Raw genomic sequence first — 18,443 nt, 5'->3', positions numbered from 1 at the left:
ATTCTGAAATAACATCCAGGAGTCCGTTCTACTTCTTACCTTTATTCTGGCATCATTGCCAGATTTTTCTGTTTTCCATTGTGCCTCCTGCTTCCGCAGTTTCTCCAGGTCATTTAGCAGGTCAGCACAGCATGTATTTAATCCCTTATTTTCCTCCTCCAGGTTTTTTATAACCAGTCTGTTTTGTTCTTCCTTCTTCTGTGCACACTCCTCAGTGTCCTGTAGAACAGTACCACAAGGGCCGATAAACAAAAAAAAGTGAGAACTAATCAGCAAATATAAACTGTGCAGCTTTACCCTCACAGCAGCTTCTTCTATATTTGATGGCCAAGGTCACCTGTGTACTTTTATTGGCCTCTTTCATGCAGGTGGAAGGGTCATATTTTTTAGCTGGATGACAGCTTTGATGAGTACACATTTGCAAAGAGCCCATTAATTGATCAAGCTGCCTTTGATGCTGTCCCCAGCTATTTTTGAGACCCACACAGACATATCCTCCCAGACCTCGGCTTTATCAATTAATAATGCCAGTCCCATCAGAATCTAATTACAAGAAGCCACATCTTCACACTCCTACTTTCTTTGCTCCATTTCCATCATTAACTATTTATCTGAAAGTTGTAAAGCTTGGATTCTTGGCTTTAAAGCATCTTCCTCAGAGTTGCTATACCTTACCATTTTCTCACATAGCAAGGCCTAAGGCAATTTTTTCTCCAAGCTTGTCACTTTCTGTGCCACAAAGGCTGACATTGCTTAAAGAACTACTTCAAAGCTACAGTCTTATGAAACTATGTACAAGTCAATATACCTTAAGTTCTTGGCTTTTATCTTTAAAATTCTGGTTCAGGCTACTGAATTCATTCTTCAAACGGGCATTTTCCTCATCCACAGCAATTTTTCTCTGTATTAAGTTGTTTATTTCCTGCTGCTGTCCTGTGAGTCTCTATTTAAAAACAAAATAATCTGTTAATATACAAAAAGCAATTGTAAAAGAACATGCATGTCCCGGATTTTAGACCTGTGCATTTCAGACCTATGAAATGTAACAATCTGATATATGTAGTTTTATAGCATTATTTTAATTTCATTAGTACTTTAATCATACCCAAAACTGCATGATTATACGACACAGTAATGTAAACAAGGAACTGAATATCTTGCTGCTACTAAAGAAGAGCCCCTGAATGCAGAACTGAATGGAAAATATTCAGTCAAGCTTAGACAAAGACAGTAATTTGCAGAAGTTTTATTTGTGTTTATGGATTAAGAATATATTAAAATACCGTTTCACTTGCACTTTCAGCACACCAGAAATGAAGCCAAAAAGTATAGTTCAAAATTCTCCAGAATTCATGAAGATAATGAGAAATAACTCAAACAGTATATTTGAAGTCATATGTAACAACCATTGATTTTAAACCTATACGTAACGACTGGACCAAAAAAAGTAACTATGTCAACACTGAACTCAAAGTAACTCACTCACAGGAAGGAACACAGGTGTTACAGGTAGCAGGCCGGCATAGGAAGCCAGCTGCGCAGGGGTAAGCAGGGCTGGCTCCGCGTGTGGTACAGTATCAGTGCACTGGCACCCAGAGCACCCACATTGCACAAGGAAACTGATCACAAAGCAATAAATGCAGAAGAATGGGGCAATTTTGAAAGTCTGAGTAGCAGCTTCTCCTCCAGATGTGCATGCTCTTCTCCCTACTCTGCACAAACCATTACTGAGCACAAAGTAAGTCTTCTCTGCCCTTTCTGCTGCACTCTCTCATTTGACAACTAGCTTAATAAATAGCCAAGAAACTATCTTTTTTCCATATTACCAGAGCCAAATCATATAAAAGGCATTAACTTTACATATTTGATTATAAGACTAAAGCTGGAAGAAATTATTTATTTATTAATTATTATTTAAACCACTAGTGTGCTAGTGTGATAGTAAGGCATGTGAAAAATATATTTGAAGATGTGCAGTCAAATTAATCTACGAATTTAGCAAATAACTTGTGCATTAAAAATATACAGGACTTTATTTCTTTGTGTGGACTGTATCTTTCCCTCCTTGTTTGGTCCATTTTTTACTCTTTAACAGAGACCTTTGTTGTAACTTTTTCCACATTACTTTGAAAGCCTTTGTTCTGTAGATATCTTCACTTTTTCTGCACCTCACATTGTCACCTTCCTTGCAAATATTTTTATTGTTCTATTTCTTCTCCTACCACCATCTCCAAATCTTTTCTATACATCACTCCTCCATATTCAGTAAATCTATTTTATCCCTCTGACCACTATGCCTATCCAGATACTGTTACAGATATGGTAACACTTCTTACAACACAAACTGTGTACTTGTTTTTTTTTTTATAATATACCTAACTCCCCTACAGAGACTCATTCTACAGCACTACCCCTTTTAACAGATTCCAGTCAAAGTTTGCCTAAGAGTATAGATTCATAATCATTCTTTCATTTCCTCCAACGAAAAATTAAACCTGAATTTCAGATTTGGAAATTCATATGAAATTTTTCTCAGAGACATAATCCAGTGCATAAATCTTCTAAGTCTAGTTTGTTACAGGGATAATGAAATTAAGAAACCTCCTCTTAACTAAGCACTCCCCTCTTTCATATTTTGAACCTACCACACACCAGGCTCAATTTTCACTATTCAAAAAGCAAAATATTTTCTCTTCAGATATATTATTACAGTTACAAGAACAAATTGTTGCCAGCAGACATTTAGCTGCATCTTTAAAAGGCATGAATCCACATAACTGATGCTTTCCATGGTAATTTTGTTTTCCCCCCTCCCGCTCCCCAAGTCCTCATAGAATTTGAGTAAGCAGCTCCTTTGAGTCTTCCTTCCAGCTCATTACTACTTGTTTAACATTTATCAAGACAAAGTCTATATTTGAAGAATACCCTTAGAAATGCTACCTATCTGAAAGAGCCTATTGGCTCTAACAGAGGTAGAAATTAACACATGCACACTCTCACAAAATCTCAAAGTGCAGCTCCAGCTCTTTAAGGGATCTAATTTTTGTGTACACAAGCTACACCATGTCACTACTTAATTCCATTATCCACTGTGTGGAAACTGGTAAGCACATCTGTATTTCTGAAGTGAAATCAAAGATCTTTGGGTCTTGTTTGGAATGAGATGTTTTCCAGCAATTTGGAGGACTTATGCAGACACGAAGGTACAAAAGTGCAACTAGCTATTCCAAATGTTTGTTCCATATTGCTGAGACAAAAATTTAAACTCAAAGAAGCTACTTATTGTCTGATACAAATTAGACAGATTATCCTGAATTACACTCACACACTAACTACTTATCCCCACAACCAACCCACTTAAATCAAAAGGCAGATATGCCGTATCAATCACTAAGCAGCAAACACCTGACTGGTCTACAAAGTCATCTACTGCAGCAGCAGTGAAATATTTATTTAGGTAAGTTATATCTGCATGGAAAAAAAAATTGTTATGTTTCAAAGCATTCTTCTCAGATACCACTTTGTATGCTTTCTAAATAAACTGAACTTTCACTATCATATCTGTTCATTTCACATGCTTATAAAGAAGGGGAAAAAAACCCACAAGTATTACTCAGGAGCTGTGACTGGATAGAAATAAGGGTCATAAAGAAGAATTTCTGAGATACAGACAATTAAGTAAATTATCGTCTGCCTTTGCCTGTACAGCTGTTTTTGCACTTTGCTTCCTCAACCTATGAATTACCTTGTATAATTGGTGGAAGAGAGTAAAGATTTATTTCTTACAGCACTGAATACAAGTAGTGTTCCTAAAAGACTAGCCTTCTCTGGCAGGCAAGGGAAACAGCAGAAAAAAACCTCATACTTCATCGACACATGGGGCAATCTCCCACACGAGGTTATGCTGACAGACTTCTCCAGATAAAAACACTCATCAGGAATTCATCTGTTTCCACAATATCTATTGTTTTTGTCTAGATAACATAACAGACAGGCTAATGCTAGACAATCTTGCATTGACTGCAATTATACTTGTTTGAACACAACAGGACAAAAGCAATGTTCAATGGGCTTTTGACAGCTTGGTGCTCAAGAATTATAAAAAGCCTCATACAACTAAGACAACGAGAGTACACTTCCAAAGGTCTTCCCATAGACAAACTTCCAAATATAAGAAAGAAAACTGTATTCTAGAAGTGAATTTGCTCTATTGAAAAACCACAGGAATAAGATTTTACCCTTTTGTTTAGCTGGGAAGAATCAAACAGTACACCTTGTATACTGCTGGAGCCCAGAATGCTTCAGGCAACAGTACATACAAAGAAAGAAACACTGTGACCTGGTGGATAGTCTTTTGATTTTTAAGAGGACTGTCATTCCAGAATTCATTTTTATCCTTTCCCATGGCTTCTCTTTAGCTACAACATGATAACATTTTTTTTCTTACCTAATAATGCAAAATTCTTTGCTGTGAAAACCTACTTCTTTCTAAATACCTTCATTACACTCATATCAGTCTGTAGAGGAAGTAAAACCACATGCTAAACCAAACCGAGAAGATGAGCTATAAAAACTACAGATCAAAACTGAAGGGAGAAAATAGTTCTTTTTTGTCTTAGCTCCGAACACCTCAGTCTTTTCATGGCAGTAGAACGTTATAATTATCTGTCAATATTTCATGTGAATATATATACAAAAAGTTTTTTAAGTAAGCTTCATAGAACACTAAAAAAATAAAAATGAACACAAACAAAATAACTGGAACTGATGAAAATCAAAGTGTTTCCCCTAAGAAGGGACTTTTAACTAAATCCTGACATCTTAAGCTGAAACAAAATTAATTCATTAATGAAATTATTGAACTACAACTTGAATGCAAAAAATATTATTCTTTCTTTTAAACTTTTCCTCAAAACTTCTACTTCAACTTTTACATATTTTAATTCTCTCCTTTTCATCATCTCTTTTTCCCCACTAAGTAGTTGAGGTCGACTTACCACACTCCTAACTTTCTCCTCTCCTTTCTAACTTTCCTTTTAGCTAGCAGGAATTGAACAATAAGAAGACAGTGCTGAAAAATGTGCCAGTATGATTTCATAGCTTTCCTTGATTTAGCCTTCTCAAATTTCTCTTTAGGTTTTTTCAACTCCTCATGATTCTAAGCTCAAACACTCATATGCATGTTTCACAAATAACATTCCCAGTCATATTCTCAGATAGTCCTCTCAAAGAAAAAAAGAAAATAAAAAAAAAATGAACAAAAGAAATCCACTCTTTCATCTCATGACTATTCATTAGATTCTTTAATTATTTTCAGTTGTAGGATGAACAGAAGTTCTACATAAATAATTAATGAAAAGGTAACCATATGTTATAGAAGTCATCTGCTGCATTTTGCAGTTTGTAGTGTCCTTTCATAGTCAAAATGACACTAGCTAGTTACAATATAGAACAAGAATTATTTTTAAACCCATACCAACCCTAACTTTTCTATGATTCTGTACTGCTCCAAACATAAAATGACAATAGTGCTACCTGATTCTACAGTATCACTCCAAAGAATGCCTGTACTCACAGCTAACTATTCGGCTTAGAACTTGACTCCTAACAGGGACAGAAAAAACAAGGAAAAATAGCAACTAACATATAATGGATTAAAACGTAACTCATGCAATAGTATTATGAGTACACATCCCATTATTAATCCCTATTTTTCACACCTGACCTTACGCTATAACAATCTTAAACAAATTTTTAAAAACCCAATCGCAAAGAGAGGGGAACTCATGTGAGGGAGCTTACTTGAGCTTCATACCACTAGAAGTTTTTTTGTTTTGCCTTATCTCATCCCATGCTTTCCAGCACTCCCTGAAATTAAAGAATTTAAAGAACTGTTTCTGAGAAAAAGAAGTACGAAGCTCCAAGTAGGAATCTGCAAATCCATTCCCAAAATGAATGAGAATTTTTGAATGCCTATTCCTATCAATAATAAATGTGAAATAAAACATGGTAACTTAAACAGGTATACAAGGAAAAACACTCCTAAAATATTGTCCAAAATGTGCTTACCTACCAGTTATGTCCTGGAGAAAAAGGGCAGGTCTTTTTTGCAGGAGGAAGAAAAGAAAATGAAGACTCTTTAAAGCTCTTTTTTAAGAGGATCAAGTAAAATAGTTCTACAGAGAAACAGACCAGAAATAAGAGCAGTTCACTTCCTCCTGCAGGTAGGGAACATGTACTTAGTCTTCCACTACCACACCAGTTGTTCTTGCTCCTGAATTCTTACCTGATTCATAGATTATGGAAGGGTCAAACAGCACAATCTATTAAAAACACCATGTTTCCTATTGCGCTCACTGGACTCGTCCGATGTGATTAATTTGGTGTCTTCAGCAAAGTTTACTATCTTAATTGGACCACCTGACAGAATTACTTAGTATTTAAATATGTGGTGGAAATAAACTGAGATTCTATGTAGTCTATCAGTCAGCTTTGCCACTTTAGCATCTCACTTTCACTAGCAGCAAAGGAACCACCTCTGGCCAGCAATCTGCTAAGTCATTTCCAGCACTTAGAAAGCTTTTTTATGATGTGCACCATTTTATTCCACTCAAGCTGCTCCTTACAACTACACTGCAGCACATTCCTTCTCTCATCCACTAAAAAAAAAAAAAAAAAAAGCTCTACTAGTCACTTCACTTCTTACAACATCCTACAATCTTTTCTACAACCTTTTGTATCCCTTCTGCTGGTTCCTTTTGCTGCACAGGCATAGTGCAAGCAAGCGCTGCCAGCAGCTACATTTTTGCAATGACAAGGGAGCCAAATGCTGTTTCTGGCACATGCTCAATTGGTTTGCCATCTCTGAAACAGGCAATACAGAAGCTCCTTGCCCTGCAAGAGGGCAATTTTTCACAAAAACACACCTCTAATTTGGAAAAGAGATAACACTGTGAAAAAAAAGAAAAGTTGTAGCTTCATAATAAATCCAGCACCTCTCCCAGTATAGCGTGTATTGTAGTAATGCACCTGCTAAACTTAACGGATTAAAAGTCCGTTTTCCTCTAACGAGGGTATGACAGCTCTCAGGATAACTACAGTGTATACTGACAATATAATCTGACAACTTTGCCACAGCTCTAACATCACCTTAACCATCAGCTGCCCTAAATAAATCCCCTTTCCTTTTTTATCTTGTGATTCTTGGCACCAGAACAGACTAGATTTTCTTTAAGACCTAAAACACAGCGCTGTAAAGCAGCACTGCGCAAAACACTGATACTTTCTCTAGTCTTTCCTCTCTTCTTAGCAGCTATATTTTGAATCTATTGAAAGTAGCAGCCCAGCCTTCTAGGTCAGGCAGCAGAAAATCCAAAGTATCTTCTTACTCCCTAGTCTCTCTTCTAATTCCAAATCAAAACCAACAATGTGATAGAATGAGCTTTTCTCTTCATTGAAGAGCATAATCTTGATGGAACTAGGTAATTTTTTTCCCTACACTTTCCTCCTCAACAATGCCTATACAAGGTCCTCAGAGTAAGTTAGTCTCTGTCTCTAGAATTGTGCATGACTGTGAAATCTGCAGGAACTGATACCTACCAGCATCTACTCCTGACACAGCAATATTTTGTTACACTCACATACATCAATGCTGCCAGATCAGGTGTAGTAAATAAAGAACAGCTGTTGCTATGATCAACTTTTCTGACAAGCTCCTTCCTAAGTATGGTCAGCAGATTCATAAGGGCAGAATCTAATCTCAAAGGGCACAGCATGCTACTTTCTGCTACCTGGTCCTTAAGGAACAACAGTTTACCTGAACTTAAGGAAACTTGTCTGTATTCAAGTAAGAAGCCATGATATACGAAAATATTCCTCATCAACAACATCCTTAATGAACAGATAAAATCCAGCTTCACCCTCTTAAAATGACAGTGATTTTACATTAAAAGAAAAAAAAAGTGTGTCACTATATAAACCAGGTAGTACACTGAACACATTAAGTTAATCTCTTCTACAGTAAAAAATAATTCCAAATAGCTTTGGAAACCATTTTTATCTCAAGGGAAAAAAAAAAGCTATCCTATTGTAACTCTCAATTGGCTACATAACTATTCTCACCTGAATTGAAAAAGAAATGTCCCAAACTAGATGCTAGCATCCCAGAGGATGAATGAGATTAAAAAGATGACCTCTCTCTACTTTCCAGGCTTGAATATTGAGCTCTTCTCACATAAGAATCAAGTACTTCAAACTAGTGGAATGGGCAGAGGACAAGAAACATCACATTTCTTTACTTACTGAACTTTTCCTTCCCATCTAATCCAAGTGCAGCTATCATTTCAGGCTATCTTTGCAGAAACACCACTGAGAACATTGGTAATAAAGATCCAGAAGCTTTAGCCAACTTCAGGCTTGGCTACACAGGCAAATTAACAAAAAGATGACGCATGGATTTACAATGCACCTACACGAACACTCAATATAGCTGCTTTTTTTTCAGATTAAGTAGGAAAACTCCTTCCTCAGAGTAGAGCAAGTTACCTCTCAGAGAAATACATTTTCACCTTCAGAGAAAGCATTCCTACTGGGAATTCACACAAAAGTACTAACGAGCTGTAAAGGTACACTGTAATTCACAGCTTATTAATTTCTTCAGATAAAGAAGCCCACAGGTATTAGCCACAGTTATCATACCACCTACCTCAGGTAGCCTTCTATCAATAAACCAGAATCAGCAACTTTCAATTATTTGAATGATAAATATATCTTCCTCCCCACCTTTCTCACTCAGACCAGCTCCTTAAGATTTCTTTCCCTTAATTTTATGAGAAAACTAACTAGAAGATGGCAAGCAGGAAAGCAAAAACATGATAATTCACTCATCCAGTTCAAAGGGGCTACATAAAACAGGTAAGTTTCACAACTAAACACTGATTCCTTTACCAAGGTACAACCTGAGTAAAATGATCTTTTAAAGGAAAAAAAGTGTCAGTGTCCTCAGATATTCTCCGTTTGCAGTATCTATAAATCTCATTCACTGGAGGATTTTTTTTTTTACAAAGAGTTTATAGATTTCGTATAATCTCATCACCACTGACACATTCATCCAAACGTCCTATTACTGAAATTATCCTCATGTTCCTCATTACATAAGAATAATCAAGGTGATATGCTACAGGAAATAAAGTGTTTAGATGGCGATAATGTGTGTATACGTTTGTTTTAATTTAATAACAGCATTTTATTACAAAGAAAAACACAATGAGGTGAAAGTACAAAAGGTAAGAAAAATTTATTAGTGTTAATTAATGCTTGAAGGTAGAATTATACTTCTTTCAATTGGACCCATTAAAAGGGCTTTAATATAGATTTGCACAGCAAGCTGAAGATTTTCAAGTGCAGATAATGAGGCAAGCAAGTACTATTTTAACCCCTCTGGAGTATAATCAGTTGATAAGGTTTTGAAACATTACAAGGTCTAGGACAAAAAGATTAGCTTTAGTTCCTCCACATCAAAATTGAAAACTAATTAATAAACAATGTTAAAGAAGACAGAAAAGGTTTACTGCTACTTTTACATGTCTTTAATTTCATCTTCTAAGTATAACAGGTGAAGGTATTTTATTTATCTCATGAATGGCAGAAGACCAAGTTCCTTGTTTCCACATTATTCTTTAAACTAATTGTTTAAATTAAAAAATTTTAATGCATTCTTCCAAAAACTTCACCTTATTTTAAAAGAAAAAAAATGCACCAGTGATCTATTTGAGACATACACAAATATTATAAGCTAAATACACCAGGGTAAAAAAAAGATACCTACAACAGTTCAGGCTTCAGAAGAAGAATAATTACAATTCTAGAATAGTGAGTTATCCACTTAAAAGGCAGTAGTTAGAAATTATTTTCCTTGAAACACACAGAGAAATTATGTACATACAGCAAGGATACATAACTACTGAGAAACGAGTTTTGAGCCACTGTGTAAAACAAAAATTACAGTAATAAGATCAGCATAGCAATCTAGCTACCAGCCTCAAAGGAGTAAGACTTTTACTACACAGGATTTAAAACAAATATGTATATGCCAGATGAGGGACAGTTGTGACTATCAAGACCAAAAGTTACCAATTAACCAGTTAGAAATACAATAAATTTTAAAAAGAAGGAACAAAGAGAAAAATACAATGGAAAACTCCAATACAATATATTTTGTACTGAACTTATGTGCAATAATAGATTAAAAAAAAATGCTTTAAAAAATACTGTATTTATTTCAACCTTTGAATGGTACCTTTTTAAGTGTAACACTATTTCATACTTGAAATGTTTAACACAATATGCAGTTATGTAATAAACTTATGGCAAGAAAAAAGGTCTTATACATTTAAAACTGAAGATTACACCACTTAAATTAGGAAAGGTGCAAAACAGACTGAAGTCATACTAAAGTACACGGAAGTTCAATGCATGTACTCTGTTCCAAATACACTAGAAAGCAAAAGTCTTTCAAAACTGTGATTAACACTGATTTTTACCCTTCAAGACACAGATCTTATTCTCACGAATGAGCACTTTTTTTCCCCTTTTAGGTTATACAAAAATGATTGAAGACTATCATACTTCTCAGTCACAAGTTTCTGAAGTAATTATTTTAGTTGATTTTCACAAATATCCATTAAAATGGAAACCTTTCAAACAGTTGAAATATCTCATTATAAACAAAGCTAATTTAGCTCTCAGTATTAAATAACTACATGCATCTCACCTAGAGTGTGGAAAATACACTTTGTTATTTGTAGTAATTTTAAAAGGGTTCTTACACATGTCAGGAGGAAGTCTAAGCAGAATACAGGAGAAGAAAGATAATCTCATGTTCTCCTTCTAGGGTTCTGTTGTTGTTTCTGGCAGGAGTATCAGCTTACATACATATTAAATTAGGAGAGAGGTCATTTATTTGCCCCTTTTTTCCCCTTAGCCAGCATGAACTCATACAATCAGCTGTTTGGTGGACACTCAGAAATTCCTTATAAATAAATTCCCTATGACAAATGATATTGTTGCAACTGGTATCCCTGTATGATACACGAAGGTGAAGGAAAAAACACAGAAGAGATGACTGGATCTCTCACCTTCCTAGATGGAACAGATCGGTTGACTGCAATATGCAGCTTTGAAGTCTTGCTGTTTATACTTTACAGAAAAGAACGTTCATTGTCACAACTGTCGAAACTCACAGTTTCATAAGCAACCTACTTGCAGGTTAATTAAACAAATATCTTTTTCTCTTTGGACAAACAAAGAACAAATCCAGAAAAACAAAATAAATAAGAATGCTCCTTACTACATTTTTCTCTATGCCAGCTCCAGTCTTTGATTATCAAACAACTGAAACCACTCCAAAAACTTAGAAAATGATCCCCCTCATTTCAGTCCTGTGGCATCCCAGCGAATGGATGAGGTAATGAGGTCAGGATGACACCACCTTCGTATACAGCTTTTATACACAGTACTGGCCGTTGGCACCATCTGGTGCCCTTCACAACTCCCCACCGAGTCAATGATACTCTAAGGGAAACTATTTGAAAGGGCTGTATTACAACATGCATTAAAGTTGTGATGATCATCAAAAAAGCAGCTTCTGTCCTCCTCATCTGTTAATTCTTCCCATCCTGTTGCCAAGATGTCCTTTCCCAGCTGCCACTTTTCTTTGGTTCTAGTTACATTTTCAGCCTCTTTCCACTTCCAGATGATAACTGCATCAGAATATCAATTTCAGATTCCTGATCAATTTCAATTTCAGCTTCTGAAAATGATCCGAAACCACAGAAACCAATCTCATGGAGATGCACACTACAGGTTCAGAAGCTGTCACAGCAGGCAGCCCTTCTTAAAAGCACATTACTGCACAGAAATTCTTATAAACTTCTTACACAGATATTCTCTCTTTCAGCTAAGGACAGGGTGGAAATGTAGGAATAATTATGCAATGCTGGTTTATAAAAATTATGTGCATGCATGCACCAGACACTTTACAAATCATACCTACAGCCATGAGGACATGACAACACCGAGAAATTCCAGCCGCGCTGTAACACAGAACAAAAGGATGAATATCCTCATTTCAGTGGTGTTCCCCATCAGGCAGCAGGTTTATTTCGAACAAACCAGAAGTAGGTAAGCTCTGAAAACCTGAGTTTACACCACTGGTTGCAAAACTTGCTTCAGTTCAAGTAAGATCATAGTAAAGGCCATCAGAAACATCAGGCAATTCACTAATGATCTGTATGATGAGGCAGAGTGCACCCTCAGGAAGTTTGCTGACAACATAGAACTGGGAGAAGTGGCTGATATGCCAGAGGGTTGCGCTGTCATTCAGCAGCTGGACAGGCTGGAGAAAAGGGATGAGAGGAACCTCATGAAATTCAAGAATGGGAAATGAGAAGTCCTGCACCTGAGGAACAACACCCCAGGCAACCCTGTATGCTGGCACCCATACACCAGCATATGCTGGGGGGTGCCCAGCTGGAAAACAGCTTTGCAGAAAACAACCTGGGGGGTCTTGGTAGCTAACAGGTTGACCACAAGCCAGCAAAGTACCATTGTGACAAAGACAGCAAATGGTACCCTGGGCTACATTAGGCAAAGCACTGCCACAGCAGGTTAAGGGAGGTGATCCTTCCCTTCTACTCAGCACTCGTGAGGCCACACCTGCAGTACTGTGTCCAGTTCTGGACTCCTCAGTACAAGAGGTATGGAGCTACTGGAAAGAGGCCAGCAAAGGGCCATGAAGACAATTTAGATGCTGGAACTCTTCCCATGCTGAAGATCTGAGACTCTTCAAGATAAGGCTCCAGGAAGACCTTACAGCAGCCTTCCAATACCTAAAAGGGGCCTACTACAGGAAAGACGGAGAAAAAACTCTTTGGTAGGTCCTGTTGCAATAGGACAAGGGGTAACAGTTTTAAAACAGATGGAGATAGATTCAGATTAGATATTAGGAAAAAATTTTTTCCAATGAGGGTGGTAGAACACTGGAACAGAGAGGTGGTGGATGCTCCATCCCTGGATGGGGCCAGGTTGGAGGGGACTCTGAGCAACCTGATCTAATCAAAGATGTCCCTGCTCCTTGCAGGGGGCTTGGACTAGATGACCTTTAAAGGTCTCTTCCAACCCTAACTATTCTATGATTCTTCAGTCTAGAGAAAAAAAGGCTCAGGGCAATCTCATTAATGTATATAGATATCTGAAGGGAGGATGCAAAGACAACTGAGTCAGGCTCTTTCCAGTGGTGCCCAATGACAGGATGAGAGGCAACGGGCACAAACTGAAACACAGGAGGCTCCCTCTCAACACCAGGAAAAGACTTTTTCACTGTGAGGGTGACAGACTGGCACAGGTTGCCCAGGGAGGCTGTGGAGTATCCATCCTTGGAGATATTCAGAATCTGTCTGGAGACGGTCCTGGGCAACTGGCTCTAAGTTACTCTGCTTGAGCAGCAGTGGTGGACCAGATGACCTTCAACCTCAACCATTCTGCAATTCTCTGAAAAACTATGTATCGGTCAGCTTTTTACCCCCAGGAACTGCAGTACTTAGACATCTGAAAGCGCATCCCTGACCTTTGTCTGTGTTTTTGCTATCAGCTTTATCTGTGAAGAAATTATTATTTTTCCCTCCCTCCATATCACACCTGGTCTGATTATGACTTTTTTCTTATTAACACTCTTAATATGGAAAAGCACATTCTGTTCTCCTCATAGTGTTGAGAAGGTAGTCATTCGAGAGATTTGGAGAAAAGGAAGGTCAATGCTTGTTGTTGTCTTGTGTTTATTTACTATTTGTTAGTAAAGTTAACTAAAGTATTTCAAATCTGAAGAAGTCTTCCAAAGCTTTAATTACTTTTCAAATAATTATTTGTATTTTTAGAAAATGTGCTCATATTTGCTCAATTTCACCAACAGCTTGGCTTAATACATGTCATTTAATTTTTTTTTCCTGCTACACAGTACTCAGTTTTGAGTGAATGGTTCAATAGAGAACACATATAAGATAAGATTTATGTACAACATTTTGGATTTGTCAGTATTGTTTTACAGTTTCTGCTAATAGTTAACTTAATAAATATTGTTATAGGTTAGCTATACATAGCTGCATTGCTTTTAGGATATTACATGCTTAGTCCTCATTACTCTAGAAATGTTTTATTTTTGTTTTTGTCAAGATGGCAAATCTTTCCAAACCACAGGCACCTTACAAACCTAAACGTAGTCAGAACTCTTCTAGATTAAAATCGAAGTTTAGGTCAGCCCATTAGGCAATGTAAGGCAATGAGCTGACAAAACTTCTCAGAAGAAGTTTTGTCTAAAATCATAGGAACTTTTTAGGTGAAAGGTCAACCATTTAAACAACTCAGAAGACTTTAATACTTTATCAGAAGGTTATCAGCTCTGAATCATGTACAACTTTCACCTTAAGACACAAGTGCAAACTATTTTCATGTCTTAGGAAACAGAAATTTGATGTCAATGATAGAAGTTTTCTTAACTGCTCTATTTAAACATAATACAAACCTGTTCTAGGGTTTCTATTTTGCTGTCTTTGGCTTGCAAAATCTCTAAAACCCTTCTGTCCTTGACTTCAGCTTTCTGCTTTTCTCTGGAAACAAACAAAAAAAAAATAGACACTTTATTAGTCATAACTTGCAGTTAATCATTTGAATTTTTCATATCCCGATAATGAATGTCATTTTAAAGCACAGAAAATTAAATTATCTGAAGCTGACAGGCCTTGCAGAATTAATCAGGGAGCATATGGCAAGTGACAGCAAATTACATTTGTAAACAGCTAACACAACTTTGTTCAAAAAGAAACAGAAGCAAGAGGTCTTAAGATACATTTTTAAGCAGCTGAAATCATCTGCCTCATTCTTTCCTAAATGCAGAAATTGTACTTGTCCACAGACTGAGGAAAATGCTTTTTTTCCCCTTCTTGGCAGTGTAGAGGCACTAAGCTGCCTGGGTTTGTGAAGTTCTTCTCTCAGCTGTATGGCATTTTTATGTCTAAAACAACATTTCTGAACATAACTACTGTCTTTCACGTGGCTAGAATCTATGATTTTTACTAGAGAAAAAAAAAAAAAAGCTCGGAAGCTTGCAAAACAGGGACAAGCAGAGTCTCTGTGTGTGGTTAATAAGTGCAAGGCTATAAACATCTCTGCAACACTTTGTAGAAAAACAGCTAAGTCATTAATGATTTGTTTAACAAACCATCTCATCTCATTGCTATCCTATTTCTTGACTGAGTGTCAAATGTTGATGTCCTTTAATGGGTTCTGGTTTAGGCAGAAAGAAAATAAACGTTGCAATAGTAAGGATACAGAGAGCTTCCTTAGCACAAGACAGAGCTCCTATCATGTATCTGTGTCAAAAGGTCTGAGAAACATATATTCCCTAAAAATGGCTGAATACTCCACCGATCCCCAGTACCAGAGATGACAGAAAAGTAGAAAATTCATTTAGATTCTCTATGCTCCCAAAATACAGTTAAACTTCCATTATGGCTGGATATAAGCCACTCTTAGAAACCAAAGAATCCTACTTGTGCAACTTTTGCTCTACCAAAATGAGAACGTTTCAGAAATGGAAGGGAACTGAAGAGTGGTACGCATGAGTCTGCTAATCTGATCGAAAATGGATTAGAATATCCAGTTATGAACAAAGGCTTCATCTGCTGAAGCATTTTGTAACCAAGCCAATAAGGACAGTAGAAATATGGCCAATTATTTTTCTCCACTAGTACATACTACTGCATATTTTACTGTTATCGGTGACTTTAAAGGTTAAGCTATACTGTCCCCACAGGCCATCCAATAACATGGGGTTTTTTTAAAATAAAGTTCTATGACTGCTAAAATATCTAGTCTGATCCTGAGCAAATAAAGTATTAAATATGGAATTTAAAGCAATGGTTTCGGAAACTGAGATCTCAAGGCATCGTAACTATAACTAGCACTCTACTACTTCAAATACAGCAGCACTGACGTGTTGTAGCACTAGAAGAAAACTAAGAAAAGTGTAGCTGAAAAGATACGTATTTAAATTACATTTAGCAAGGAGAAACAAAAAGATATGGGATCTTAAGCAGCTGCATGGCATTAAAAAAATATACTTCCTTAAAAGAAAATAATTCAGGAGCTATAATGAGTAGAGGAAAGTGAAGCTATTAATACTCAACAAGTATTCCAAAAGACATTTCATGTCTGGAAGGTATTTAGCATTTTAACTGAAAGAGAAACTTAACAGAAAAATGCACATCAGACCTGACCTTAAAGCATCTGATCACCTGCAACCAAAAGCATCAAGGAATTGTCATGGTAGGTTGCTGAAACCAGGACAGAAGGCATCAGCAATGCAATACACAGTACAGACAGTTTTTCAGAGTTGCTCTTTGAATATATGCTAACATGGAATTATGTAGACTGCAATTACAGAGATCCATGCAAATATGATGTGATCTGATGTATTCCAAACATTACACTGTGATATCCTTTGAAAAAAATCTAAGAACAAAAAAGGGAGAAGGGGAGAGAAAAAACAAATAGGTTTCATAATACATGACAGTTAATGACATTGGCCTATCCTGCTTATAATGCGTAACTAATTTACAGAAATCACATTCTTAGTCTGGTTTTAAAAAACAGTAAAAGGCTTTCTGATAAGTGTATAAGAGTTTGTACTAAGAAACATTGGATAACTTTAAAAATTAGAAGTCAGTAAGGAAAAATGTCTGTGAATAGATTATCTGTACAATACTTATGACAGAAGTTTGTGCAAGTTCCTGAAACAGGTATACTGCTCATGATAGGTACTGTACATTACTCCACAACTTAAATGAACCAAAAACTGCTCCAGAATAAAAATACTAATGCTTCTTCATACTTAGTTACTTTGCTGTGGAGTCCTTGATGGCTTATCAACAAGATAATAGTTGCAAAACACAAATATTTTGGGAAGAAGGTACCTCTCTCCCAAAAGCACATTACACCACAATGTGAGAAAGTGATTAATATTATCTGCGTCTAAACTGTATTATAAGACACCAAGTTTCCTCAGGTCTTAACTACACCTAGACAGCTTAAGAATTTAAGATTAGATATATGCACAACTGCTTGATCCAAAACCTTAAGGGCTTCAGAAGACAAAAAGCAAAGCAGGTCTTTACTATAAAGTACTGAGAATAGTAACGTGTAGACACCAAAAGAATCATACAATACAACATACACACACAGAAGCCCTACAAACTACTGAATAGCATTGCTTCCAGCCCTCAAAAATGTCCTGACCTTAACTGCTGGCTGACATGTTCTATTCATTTTTTGTTCTCACAGTGATGTACTTCCCTTTCCCTTTTAACTCAGCTGTCTTTATTCTACATTTCTACTTAAGTTAAACCAGTGTTCTGACCACTCAATCTGTATCTACCATCCTCAGTATGCCGTTGTCTTCCCAGATCCTCTAGCCACTATTTCCTCTCACAAAGTCAGTCTTTTTTTAAAACAAGGCCCAATTAAACACAAATACTGGATAACTAACTAGCATCTAAACTCATCTAAGCAGTCATCACTTGAAAAATGTATTAAACTTGTTTTCTAATGGATTTATTGATCTGAAAACCTGATGGGTCAGGTAAATTTCCCAAGCAAGGCTCAAAAGAACTCTATAATTGTGAATTTTGGGGTTCTTTTATTTTAAAGAGGGAACGGGACGAAAGTGAATAAACCAGCCAAGAACCAAGCAAAAGAACAGAACAAACTGCTTTGAAGAACTGAAAAATAGGATGCACAGCTAATACTGGTGTATTATTAGTAGTCAAGAACTTACAAAGCACTGTGACTTTAGAATAGGGCTGCACTTCCAAGAGGTTGGAAGAGTAAAGTCTGGGATTGGAGAGAAAAAAAACCCAGACCTTTGCTAAAGCAAAAAAAAAAAAAGTGCCTGTAACACAAGCATACACTAGCCAATGGTTCAAAGTGCATTTCTAGTTAAATGCACTAGTATTCTCCCTGTATATTCCATGATTGGTTAAACAGTCCTTCGAACGAAGCTGTCAAGGAACAAAGTTTAGAAATAAACATCTGTCATCACCATAACAAGTGGGAAAAGGCTAAAGTAAATTCAAGGGGTTTTGGCTTTCTTATGTTTTCTTTCAGAGTCTCAAAGTAGCATAGGCTGTAGTAAAGCCCCTCAAAATAGCTTCACCAGTTACCATCCATAGCTAAAGAAAAAAAAACCTAGTTATCAGAATTTAAGTACACCATGGGTGTTGTCAGAAGCCTAAAGTACAAATTGAAACCTCCTACGGAACTTTATCAACAGCTTCTCCTAGTGGCATAGGATGACTTCCAGTGCTCGTTACAGGACAGGTCCCCACAGACATTCA

General features: G+C 36.6%; 1 protein-coding gene across 1 annotated transcript in view; it reads right to left on the bottom strand.

Moving 5' to 3' along the window:
• Positions 1 to 18,443, bottom strand: part of CNTLN (centlein) — a 192,252-nt gene that overhangs the window by 151,938 nt on the left and 21,871 nt on the right. The window contains exons 3-5 of the mRNA XM_086770504.1: positions 14,576 to 14,660; positions 809 to 943; positions 40 to 219 (exon numbers count right to left, since the gene is read on the bottom strand). Coding sequence (XP_086626630.1) covers positions 40 to 219; positions 809 to 943; positions 14,576 to 14,660 — 400 coding nt within the window. The remainder of the gene's footprint in view (positions 1 to 39; positions 220 to 808; positions 944 to 14,575; positions 14,661 to 18,443) is intronic.

This window comes from Chlamydotis macqueenii, chromosome Z (assembly GCF_036417535.1).
Source record: "Chlamydotis macqueenii isolate bChlMac1 chromosome Z, bChlMac1.mat, whole genome shotgun sequence".
NCBI classification, from domain to species: domain Eukaryota; kingdom Metazoa; phylum Chordata; class Aves; order Otidiformes; family Otididae; genus Chlamydotis; species Chlamydotis macqueenii.
This window is presented reverse-complemented; position numbering and strand designations above follow the sequence as displayed.